This window comes from Lytechinus variegatus, chromosome 17, assembly GCF_018143015.1.
Source record: "Lytechinus variegatus isolate NC3 chromosome 17, Lvar_3.0, whole genome shotgun sequence".
In the NCBI taxonomy this organism is placed as follows: Eukaryota; Metazoa; Echinodermata; class Echinoidea; order Temnopleuroida; family Toxopneustidae; genus Lytechinus; species Lytechinus variegatus.
This window is the reverse complement of record NC_054756.1, coordinates 10,894,041-10,907,260: the sequence shown is the minus strand read 5'-3', so window position 1 is coordinate 10,907,260 and position 13,220 is coordinate 10,894,041. Positions and strand designations below refer to the sequence as shown.

General features: G+C 34.2%; 1 protein-coding gene across 16 annotated transcripts in view; it reads right to left on the bottom strand.

The window, feature by feature from the left end:
- The window catches only part of LOC121431099 (protein 4.1-like), a 90,993-nt gene that overhangs the window by 24,915 nt on the left and 52,858 nt on the right, over positions 1-13,220 (bottom strand). For 8 of the 16 annotated variants that reach the window (XM_041628581.1, XM_041628585.1, XM_041628588.1 and 5 more), the window contains 7 exons: positions 12,777-12,874; positions 11,641-11,813; positions 10,272-10,414; positions 6,828-6,869; positions 4,666-4,746; positions 1,757-1,909; positions 651-695 (listed from right to left, as the gene is read on the bottom strand). In XM_041628581.1, coding sequence (XP_041484515.1) covers positions 651-695; positions 1,757-1,909; positions 4,666-4,746; positions 6,828-6,869; positions 10,272-10,414; positions 11,641-11,813; positions 12,777-12,874 — 735 coding nt within the window. The remainder of the gene's footprint in view (positions 1-650; positions 696-1,756; positions 1,910-4,665; positions 4,747-6,827; positions 6,870-10,271; positions 10,415-11,640; positions 11,814-12,776; positions 12,875-13,220) is intronic. The other 8 variants (XM_041628586.1, XM_041628584.1, XM_041628597.1 and 5 more) reach the window with 8 other exon arrangements.

Genomic DNA, 13,220 nt, shown 5'->3' with positions numbered 1-13,220 from the left:
CGAGGATGCATGCTTTTTAATCTTTGATTGAACATTCATTGAGATCAATAAGGCGACGCCCAGCAATTCTTTGGAGCGTTAATCTGTTGACACATCATCCCCTAATTCTCCAGCATCTGCACTCTACTGTTTTTTCTATATTATCCTTCCTCTTCATGTCTGTCTATGTCTCTCTCTCTCTGTCTTTCTCCCTATTTCTCTCCCTCCCCACCCTCCCTCCCCCTCACCATACCCCTCCCCCCCTTTCACCTGTCCTAACTTATGCAAACAAGCATACAATCAGACAAATGGACTCTTTCAACATTACACTTATGCACATCACCATCTTCCTTGGTAACAACATATTATTATAAGAGCATGAATACACAAAATATAATTGTTAGATGAAAAATAACACTTTATGAAAAAAAAAAAAAAAAAAACGAACTTTGCAGCTGTGTGCCTTTCTCAATCCAACACCACAAACAAAAATTGCAAACTGAATCATCAACTATTAAAACAAAACAAAAAAAATGAGAAATAACTCTGAAAGTGGGCTTTCACATTATTAAACATAAATATGATAAAAAGAGGGAGAAAACTGATGGTAAAAGATGGTTAATGGTTAGATGATGTAATGCATAGAAGCAGGATTAGTGTTTGATGATTACCTCATCCTCTTCTCCAAATGTCGTCTCCTTAACCAGCTCAGCGTTCTACAGAAAACAGATCCACAAGATACAACACTTAACATATACATGTAAAGATCTTAAAAGATGAAGGGGATAAGCACTTGGCTACTAAGACAAAAAGGAAAGAAGGAAGGTTAATCTCTACATATGGATACCCCCCCCAAAAAAAAAAAATATATATATATATATACATGTATATACATATATATATACATTAACATACAAATAAAGACTTTACAGGGTGCCCAATATGAATATGTGAGGAATATTTATTCTCAAATAATTTTTGAACTCCTAACAGGAGCATGTAAGGTAATATAAGATATTCAAATTTTTTCAGGAACCAATAAACTTCGAAAAAAAAGCATATTGACTTTGATATTAATGAGACACTGTGACAGTCACAGATATCAAGACACTAAACACAGAGGCCCGTATTCTGAAGTCAGGTTAAACTTAGACCACGGTCTAACTCTGCTGTTAACTGTTTTGTTTCCAGTTGCCTCCATAATGAAGAAAAAATACTTCAGTTATCATTCCCAGCAATTATGAATTACTTGAGTGTCATATGAATTAATAAATTGAATGTGTACAAATAAAGATTTGTGCCCCAATCGGCTATCCATAGTCAAACCATAACTTCAAATCATGGTTTAATGTAAACCTGAGTTCACAATATGGGCCAGAATGTATAAAAGTAGAATACCGGCTAGAATGTATAAAGTTTAACAGTTGTACCTCATTTATACATTTCGCTCATATCTACTTTCACACCATACTCTTACACCACATACATTGTACGAATATTTTTGGTCAAGAGCACTTAAAACATTCTTGGAGGAGAAAGAGGTACTGAGTGACATTAAAAAAAAAAAATTCCTAAATTTTCTATTGAGGTAACTTGTAAAATGGTAACTACCATGGCAACATGGCCCAGTAGTCAATCAAAATCAAGTTTTCAAGAAACAACTAAAACAAACATCCACACTTCTTCACACCAGAATCAGCAAAAAATATCAGCCACTATGCCTCTCATTTACCACTGAAAATTAAGTATTTTTAAAAGCCCTCTTATTATTATTTACCTGATCCCCTGTTCTTTCAACTGTATACGTGGTTGTCTTGGTAGTGGTAACCGTGGTAACTTCTTTCTGGAAGGTAGGCCCGCCCTCTTCGGGGTTCTCTCCCTCGCCTACCCCTCCCTCTGGCTGGCTGGTTGCCATGTTATCGGCCGACCTCTGATTGGATAAAACAGAATTATTCTAGGGTTAGCTACTTCTAGTTCATCAAATAACATAGATCCCCATGCCCATTGCAAAAAGAGCTGCATTCAAAGGGTCTACATTATCATAATTTTTTTAGGCGGGCCTAAAATATACAAATGCAATGTTTTTATGAGGATCCATTGGATTTGGGCCAAGGGTTTGCTCAAATTTGTATTCAGTGGCTCAACCCCCCCCCCCATTTAAATATGCACTTTGAGTGATTAGATATTGACTAGATAAATAAATCATCCCCTCCTGGACTTTCTTTGTCCAGCGCAGCAGTGTAGGTATTTCAAAATATTTTTAAGAAGACAACAGCAACCGACTGACCCAACTTTCTGTTTGGGGGCTTATGATGGCGACATAACATTTTTTTCAGGCCTCATCTAAATACCAACACTTGGGATTCATAAAAGTAAACTACATGCATTTCATTCTTTACAGTCAAATTCTGCTAGTCTCTGTTAAAGTTTAATAACAATTAAACAACCAAATGATGGGTATAAACACAATACATCACATATTTGACATGCTAGAATAGGCATCTGAATACTGTAAACCAGGAATACATGCTTATTTCAAATAATTGCAAAGTATGAAACAGAAGAGGTCAGAATATAAAGGGGAAAGGGGTAAAAAATATTTTCAAAAATAGTTTTGGTGAAAAATATTTACTGAAACATGACACAAATGTCACTGCAATACAAAGCTAGTATATTAAAATCAAGCACACCATATATATTGAAAAAATTCCGGTTGAAAGCAATCTCATTTACTTTCAGATCAATCAAAGTCAAGAAAGCTCAGAAATGGGATTGACATCAACGCGCCGCCATCTTAGAGGCTAATGCCTTGCATGCGTTGATGATCTGCAGCTGGCGCATTTTTGACAACTCTGTTTACGTGTAATGGTATATCTCTGATGGAGGGCGCTTTGAGAACATGACGTCACATGCATAAGGTTTATTAGCCATCTTTTCAACTAACATCATCAACAAGGGAAACTGTTTAAAATTTGATATTTGATATGCCAAGGCATAGGGCAGACAAGATATAAGTCACAATAGTTATATTTTTACTAACATCTCCAACAAATAAGGGAAAGGATAAATAGTTTGACAAGATCAGACTTTATCAAGGCAAGACCATAATCTTTAAATCAACAGAGATCATCCATGCAACTGTCATGCCGACTGGAACCCCAAATGATAAAGGAATTAATTAAAGGACACAAGGATACATTGACCATTTTACTAGAGGATGCAAAACATATAGAGTTCATGGATAAAACAATAGGAATGATGGTCAGATGGGGGAAGGGGAGGAGGAGGGTCAAAAGAAAACTGGAAGAACAAAAATCTGTACGGCTAAAATTCTGTACTCTCATTTGTCTTAAATCTTTGTTTCAATCTTTTATTTGAATCTTTATTCAAACCATATGAAATTACATGTAGTCGCCTAAAAATGACATCCCTATCTTTTCCTGGAAACATTCCTTACATTATCAAGACTTCTGTTATTGCTTTGTGTCAATGAATAAAAAAGAATTCTCAAATTGGATTCCAATTTTTTTTTATCATGTTACTATAATGGCATAATAAGACCTTTAACTAATACTTCTTGTATATTATCTGACTACCAGAATTGAAATAAATAAATGAATAAATAAACAAACAAATGAATAAATCAATAAATAGATAAATAAATGAATGAAAAATGAATGAATGAATGAATGAATGAGAGAATGAATAAATGAATAAATGAATAAATGAATAAATGAATAAATGAATAAATAAATAAATAAATAAATAAATAAATAAATAAATAAAATAAATAAATAAACAAACAAATAGACCAAGGTTCAAGTAAAAACAAGAGCTTGGAATACTGGTATTTGCCTTCAAGTGACACAAACTTGGGGAGAAGTCGGAGAACTACACCACAACACCAGGTTTACAAAATGTGTACATATACATTTGCAAGATGGATTTCTAGTACATATATATCACTGATAGAAAAAGAGAAATTGGTGAGAAGTTTATGTAAGCTTTGGTACTGATTATCAAAAAGGTTTATAACATGGCAAAGTCTACTGAATGGACAAGCCTGTGAATTGGATCTCCCTAAAATTCACAATCACATACAGAAACAGACATAGACCACATGTAGCACAAATTGTGTTTTTGGACCTGGATTACTACAATAGAACAAATATTTGTCTATCCTCCACTGAAGTGATAAAATAAATAAACATTAAAAAATGTATAATCTCATTTTTCTGACAAAGAAACATGCTAAAGATGAAATACATGTGCTCAAAGCCAGGTGAAATCATAAGAACTGTAAATACTGTATGCAATTCTTGTTACTCTGTCACGATTGGCGAGTATGTCACTCTTTATACTGTACTTTTTCCGGTTGCTCAAAAGCTGATGATAATACACATTTAATACAAGTGAGACCACAAGAATTATTTTAGAAAATAATAAAGACAGTGAGATAGAAAAAGACAAGACCACATTGTACGTTTGAAGTTCAGTAGAGACGGAGGAAGATAAGACAGACGGACAGAGAGATGGGAACTGTGAAAGAGCTTAGAAGGATTGACCTGGATGGGGGGAGGGAGGGGATTAGGAAATGGAACAAAAATGGGACTTCAAAATCAAAATCTGATAGACTTGAATTCAGAGCGTGTGTTAGCCATGAACGATGCAAGTTAATCAACAGACCGAGAAATAAGAGAGCTTGATGTTGCGCACTTGTTGGGTTTCTCCGTCGTAATCTCCCTCATCGGAGGTCAAGTCCAAATCCTGCCATTACAATGGAATAGCCCAGCAGACCATTACATTATGTTCATGGGGGTGTTTTTTAAAAAAGAGACGAGAGGGGATTAAATGGGAAGCAAGAAAAGAGTGGTAAAGATTAAATACATATATATTTCTTGGAAAAACAGACTGGAACATTTTAATAGCAGCATAAAAACTTAAACTTGCTTATTTCATTTTTGAGAGAAGTGTTGGGATCGATTGAGTGCATTTCCCAATTATATAATAAACCTCAGAATTTGAAGTATCAAAAATGAAAGGAAGTGGGAACTTTCTGTATATCCCAAAATTTTCATATTATACGAACATAATTTCCAATTGAATAAAACAAACTTATCTCAGGCTATCAAAATGTACTTTAAATACACTATTGTTTTTCTCTTTTAGTTACTACTTTTAACGGGATGCAATCTAATATTTTTCTCAAACTCAATTAACTGAAATGTACATGTATATGATTTTGAAAAAAATAAAATACTGGATATAGAAAACTTGCACAATTGAAATATGAATGGAAAAGGCAGTCTTTGGAAAGAAAATAGCAAATTAGATTAAATAGAAATAGAAGCACATCCACAGATACTTTTAATAAATGAATGAAAAGAATGTGTTTAACAAACTTGAGATGATTTCCATTTTCGTCACGATTGGTTCCAGATATCAATTGTTCCCTATAAATCATTGGCTGTAATAACTATAATTCAACCAATTACCCCTTTACAAAATGGAAAATATTGATATTTAAGAGGTAGACATACCGTAATTGCTAATTGTTTGGTAATTACATGTACCAAGATATATTGATCAAGTTTTAGATTCTTAAATCTGTCAAACAGTTAAATCTATCTGCTGATCGATCCCTCAAATGGTATTTTGCAAAATAATATTATTTTGCTTACGATTGTATATCTTCATGGCCATATGGCTGTAATATGCCTTCTTTCTAATCAAATGAGATGCATTTGACCATATTCATCAATAGTTTTGCAAAGTGCATGTACATAAATGTTTTAGCATAATAATCATGGTGATTGTTAAAGCATTTGTCCTACTTTGCAAAGCTCCCTAGATAGATAGATTTACAAATTTACAAATTTTTCCTCCATTTAGCAAACTGAATACCCATGAATATAACAGTGGCAGATTTTGGTTCAGTCAAGAGAAATTTCTGCTGTGATAGGACTCAGAATGCAACACTTTTAATGATAGGTGTTAACTTTGTGACATCTCAACTCAAGTTATTTGCAACAATACCATTACATCAAGGTTGAAATTAATTACTGTGCATTACAGTATGATTTAAAAAAAAAACACAGGCAAATCCAGAATAGATTTTTTTTTCAAAAGCAATAAGACAAGTGAAATGAAATTCACTTGTAATAATTGTGTTAATTAATTAGCACTGCAATCACTGTGAGAAAAGAAACACACAAAACTCATGCTTCGATTGATAAAAAGAAATCATGTACAGGATGAATTGCCTCTGACGAGATGAAATCATAAACTGAGAACAACTTGAAGAAAAAAAATGATCAGCGAATTGTCCATGCATCGACGGATTGGAAACGTGTATTAAAACAGAAGCCCATGTGTTGTGATTTTGAATATATTCCTATCCATTTGCATGAAATATTCATCCACAGAACAAATACCGGCAATGAAGGATCTTTATGAAATACCATCTTTTACTCTGCTATGCTATGATTTAAATCCATAATGTAATAGCATAAAAATCCAATCTGTCTTCGATTGTTCATAACAGACATCAATAGAATATAAAGTTAATGGTTAAGGTAATGGGTTTATATACAGTATCCAAGATGTCAATTTTTTTTGGGGGGGAGGGGGCTGGAAGTCAAGAAGAAGAATGTGTGTAGTTTACAGTTATTTAAAACAATTTAGATACATTTCACCTAACAAATGAGATACATGTATGTAAATTGCATTTTTTTAAATAGAAACTTGAAATCGTTTTTAATCACACAACAGAATTTCCATGAAAATATTCGAGACAACACATGAGCTCCGAGTCAATGCAACACAGATCGTAGTTCCGTAGCACATACCACATCGCGACTGCTGTCCTCGGAATCGAGTCGCTGTGATTTCTCCACGAGTGAATTGCAATGGTGAGGGGGGGGAGGAACGATGTGTTTGTGAGAGTGGTGGCGATGGAGAGAGCAAAAGAGAGAAGGGAGAGGAGAGGATGAGTGATAGGAGGAAAAGAATAGTTGGCCAGGGATATTTGAAATTGATTGAGAGAAGAAAACATTGCTCATTTGCCTAATCTAACCAGTCACTGGCAGACTAATGCTATATAATATACAGGGTGTGACAAATATTCACAATCCATCCTAGGCAAAAAAGAAACCCTAATCTTTTTTAAGTAGGGTATTAGTCTAATTGACCATTCAAATATCATTCCACAGCAAGACGCAATATTTGTCTAAGTATCTACTTCTCCATTCCAACAAGTCATATTTATGAACTGGAGCAGCAAACAGCATGCAATAATGCGTGCTTTCAATGACGTTTTATCTTCTGTACGTGTATGCTACTTTTGGAAGTCACTAAACAGGCAATATTATTCACAATCACAAAATATTCCAAAATGCAGAAGGTTGAGTGAACTTTTAAGCTTAGAAAAAAAACGTTTAAACTAACAATATCTATATCCTAGGTTTTTGTACTATAATGAGCAATTCTAATGTGGCTACTTAAGAGCTCCAATTAAAATTTTCAATAAACTGAATTTTTTCACATGCTTCATGTTACCTATTTAACTGCAAAAAAAAAATCTTGACATTGTTAGGGTTAAAAAATATTTCTCTTGGAAACTGACTTTATTTTTCAAACATATTGAAAAAAAAACAGCTGCTGATTGCAGATTGATATTTTCATATCAATTACATCATAGTTTAATGCTACTCTCATTTCACAGAACTTCCTTAGTTAAACTTGCATTTTCCTGTGAATGGAGTCTAAATAAAATTAACAACCTCTAAGACTTAACCAGCATTTTTATGTATTTTTTATATATTTCTTATCAATTTTTATTTATTTTTTTAATATATTCATTCATGCATTTTTGTAAATTCTTTATTTTAATTTCATTATATTCTAATGAATCTTTTTTTTAATCCTCTTTTTCATTAAGTTTTCATTTATTGTTGTGGGGGGCATCACAATATTTTTATCTCTGCATATCAATATATTTAATATATATTCAATACCAATTTGATTTCTTTTCAGCCATTAATAATAAATCACCATAGATACAGGATATATATTTGTCACACCCTATCCGTCGACTTCATGCCATGGTGTATACACATAAAATGTGATATAGCATGCACCTTCAACTGAACATTCAATATTCCTGAGTAATACCAATGTCACTAAAGACACAATAGTGAGGGAACTGATCAAAATTTCACAGTAGCATATTGTCTATCAGCGAATTTTTTTTTTTCCTCGTGGACTGTTTTGGGGGTTCACCTGCCCAATGTTGCTACATTGAATTGCAGTGGACAATGGACCTTACAGGAATTTCTGGGGCTCTTACAATACGTATCTTAGTTTTCCATGGCTCTCTAAGATATTTCGGAAGGGGGGGGGGGGTGAATTTTCGGTGACCCACCCCCCATGCAATTTTTTCCCTGGTGCCTATATAAATCATGTATACACTGTATAAACCAGGAATAGAGGCTTATGTGACCTGAGTGATTCATGATGAAGCATCTGTTTGGTATTTTCTCTCACTAATCTGGTCTGAACCAATCAGATGCAGGGACTTGGGTAGCTTCTAACGATACTCATTGAAACTCAATGGCTACTTCTTTTGTGAAACCTCCCCCATCTCTTTTCTAGAAAAGGGGACCTAGTGGAGCATGTGGAGCATTTCTTTAATATCTTGATACTTTTTTAATGTGTGTTTCATTTATCTTTAACTGCCCCCCCCCCCCCTATTTTATTTACCACTAGATTTTCTTAAAAACAAAGATTTTTGTTTATTTTTTACTGTTGCACATTTATCAGATTCATTATTTTTTTTACAATTGCCTTAGATAGTATCTTACTTTTTTTTTTTTGAGGAGAGATTTGTATTATTCAAAATAATACCATAAAGCGTAATATAAGGTTGGGAGGAAGAGATGGGGCATTTATGAATATCATTAAAAAAAATGATAATGCTACAACTCAGGAATATTGAATTACTTTCCCATAACACAATCCTATTTCTGTCTGAAATATACAATTCATTCCTCAATATACTGAATATATACGCATGCTGGATGCATGGGATATATAGTCTACTAAAAGCTGACCAGCGGCTGTACTAAACTTGCAAGATTACATCGCTTTTTGATACAGTATTATATGCAATACAAGGTGCACTGTTTATTACTGAAAAAGCAATGATATGATTCACCATCTAACAACAGCATCAATTTCATCAAAAGTACGTGTTTAAACCAACAAGAATTATTCATTCTTATTCTATAATTCATTACCCTAGCATATCTTAAATTTCAATATTACTTAGAGCACATTTCTTTATTAGAGTAAGGGGGTGGGCAAGAAATATTTGCTATCTATTGCAAATATTCTGTTGCAACTTTACAACTGATTGATCACTTTCAACTCGAGCAAATCAGATTACACTCCTTGGTTCAAGGAGCAAATTAGCATTCAATCATATATTTGTAATTAATTGGAAGATATACGCTTGATTTAGGGACCGAAAATAGACTTGCAATTGATTGCAAGTTTCTTGCAACGCGCTATAAGAGTATGATTTTTGTTCAAGGGCAAAAGGGAGCATTGAATTATAGGTTTGTAAGCAATTCACCGACTAATTTACTCTCAGTCAATGGGATGAAAGGATTTCAGTAGCTTATAACATGTATATTTTTCATGAAATGATCCCCACACTTGCCAAGATCCATGAAATAGGCAATAATTTGAATGAAAAGTGCATCGTCAGCAGTGATCATTAGGTTTGATATAAGCCCAATCTTATTTTACTTGGTCAATTTAGCAGCCAACGGCATCAAACAGCTTATATTACCTTTTGAAAAGTGGATAGGGAAAGTTCAGACAAAGTTGCAAAGTTCTGGGAATAATCAACTCTCATCCTTTTCCCCCATCTTATTTATGTTTGTTTTATATAATGTGCTCCTACTGATAAGGAAAATATATTATCAGCATTAAACAAATTCACACAGCGGCAAATTTTTTTGACTTTGTATTTGGTAAAAAGGAACCTGAATTAAGACTAAAAGCTGATGTTATCTTCTTCATATTCCCATCCTAATGTTATTAATTTTGATCAAAGTTACATTTATACAAATATCTCATGCTAATGCTTAAAGGTAATAACTTTAATGCTATATTACATATATTACCAGTGCATAGTAATTACTATCAACTGCTAAAGTAACTTGTTGATACTATTGTCTAATCTTATGGCTAAGATCTACCAACACTGATTTTCTAATGATATCTACCTTTTTCTCCTCCTCGTTTGTGTCAACGTATGGAACATGTGCCTCGTATCCACTCTGAGGGCGTGCTTCAAGCGTCCTTGCCTTGTCTGGGGTGACGACCTCGTCCGACCTATCAGGGTCACGAGGCGTCGGTGATCCGTACCCTTGAAAAGAAACACAATTCGATATTTGTTTGAAGTGACATTATTCCTTTACCTGTCTAAACTGTACGAAACTGTCAATATGGAAATGCATAAATTGGAAGAAAGATACATACTGACAAAAATAATGTTAATATGGTATTCAAGAAGTGATAATGTAAGATTCTAAGGTAATATTTCCCTATATACTGATGGAACTGTAACATCCCAGCCCCCCAAAAAAAATTATAACAAAAATTTAATGATTACAAAATTTCATCAGTAGGTCATGGAAGAATACTTAGTAAGAGGTCATATTATTGCTACTGTACAAAAAATACTTCATATACAAATAACTTACATGTAATGTTCACTTCAGAGAAGTAAAAATTAAAAAGCATGCCTGCAACATAACTTATATGATGGGATAGTCTTCACTTGATACTGATTCATGTCTTCATTGTTTGTAATAGAGTTGAGACTTTTAAAGGACCATATTAGATTTTCTAGTCATTACAATCAAGTAATTTCCCCAAAGGTGTAAGATTTTGTCAAACTGGTAATTTATCAATTATAAGAGACTAAACATCCACATGCATTAAACAATGTGAGATTCGACGAATTAGAAATTCACTTAGGGGATCGTTTCATCAACATTTTAGTCTGCAACGTTTCATCAACATTTTAGTCTGACAAGTTGTCAGATCTGACATCTTTTCTTGATTCTGATTGGATGAGATGCACCGTTACTACAGGAACTGTCGGATAAAATGGGACATGACAGATAAAACGTCTGACATGTCCTTTCATGAAATGCTCCCAAGAAGAATCATATAATCCCTCTCCCCTTTCTCCACAATAGAGTTTTCATATTTTTTGGAGACACTCTCTACAACGCATCAATTCCTTTGAAAATGCAATTAAAATCACAATGGAGAGCTGAGAGGCTTTTGTCAAATGTTGGCGTACCGGGGGACCGCAGACCATCTGAAGATTCGCAACGGACGAACAATTGCCAATAAGCCGTTGTCCATAGTCAAGAGATTCCGATGCTGTCACAGTCCACCAACATTCTACAATGAGCCTCTCAGAGCTCTCCATTGTGATCTGACATGCATTTTCTTAGGAATGGGTGCGTTGCAGCGAGTTTCCTTGTGGTAAATGCGATAAGTATGGAATACCATCCTGACCAACATAAAGGGGTGTACTGCTCTACAACTTCATTCTTTCTTAGCCCGTATCATATTTACCACCGTCTAGACTCCTGGTATGTCTCTCGCTCTTCCCTCTTGCCACCACTGGGCTATCCCTGTCAATGAGGGCGCTAGCTTGTCTCGTCTGGAACTGCGTTCGTCCGCTGTAACGATACTTCGATCCCAGCCAGAAGATAGGCCTCTTCTTCGGAGGTTCTGCATGTACAAGGCTACAGACACAGGCACATACGGAGGTTAAGATGGATTACAATACAATAATGTACAAATAAATGGACCATCCGCGAGTTAGAAATCTGCCTTCGTCCAAACAAATTTCCAATTTTGCAAAATGTGTTATATTTTCGTTTTTATATCTTTTCTAATTCAAACAGATTTGTGTAGTCCCAGTAGATTTGACTGAGGCAGAGTTACCTGTACAACACATTATCAAGGGCATTATGAAGAATTACAAACACAAGAAACCTTTAGAACAGTTCTAACATGCCCAAGGCATAGCTGAGGGCATTTGGACCACAGTAAAGTAAAATACTATCAACAAGATACATGACGAAGCCTTGGTAGCATGCACAATAATATTTCTTAATAGCAGCATAAAATCTAATCATGATTTTATTCAATAAATGTATTCCTATAATTTTCCCTACCAAATCAATTCAATCAGATCTTCCTGTTGCTTAAATATCAAAGCCCATGCCAGAAAGCCAGAGTTTACAATGGATTTTTTTTCCGGACAGTGCATCATGCAAAATTAACCAAAGGCTGTTGCCATTAAAGCTGCATTAAAGAACAGTAGTTGCGGTAATTTTATGAGAAAATCTTAAAATCAATTTGGAGGCTAATTGTCACTATATCATGGTAGATCAAAATGGTTTACAAATCTTTCTTTGAAATCTTATTGATAAGCTCAATAAAACTTATACATGTAAGCTCATTTTAGGACAGTGAAATATCATTGCTTACAAAGAGACACAAAATCTGGCTGTAATACCTTGTTGTTCTGGCAATTTTTCAGCAATTACACATTTTCTACCAGAATATTTTGACAAAGATTTTTCATTTCGTTTAATGGATTCTTTTATAACTCATTTTCTGATCATTACCAAAGCTGGCATTAATTGCCTAACAGCTATAGATAAATACATAGAGTGAATACTTAATACAGAATCACTCACCGGAAGAATGTATGGTGCTCTACACATACTTTCCACAACCGCTTAGCTGCTCTGTGATTAGCAAGCTTGAATCCAATAGTACTTTCAAATTGTTCAAACTAAAAATAAAAATAAACGGGGGAGAAAATTGGGTTGTGAGAATTGGGTATAAAATAAATGAACTATGAAAAATATCTTAAAAATCACACAAAGGCAAAGCAAAATCCAATTAAAAAAAAGAACTGTTATACGAGAATCTGTTGATCAAGCCCGATTGCAGTGATTGGCATGCGATTGCCAAGCTTTACCGTAAATTTCTGCTATGCCTGTATCATGAAAAGCTAAGTTTCACCATTATCACAATTGCCTTCTCACATATTTTGTACATATCCCTAAACAACACAGAACTAGATGTTGAGGGCACTGAAGAACAGAAAACAAGTGGTATGAATGACCATACATGAA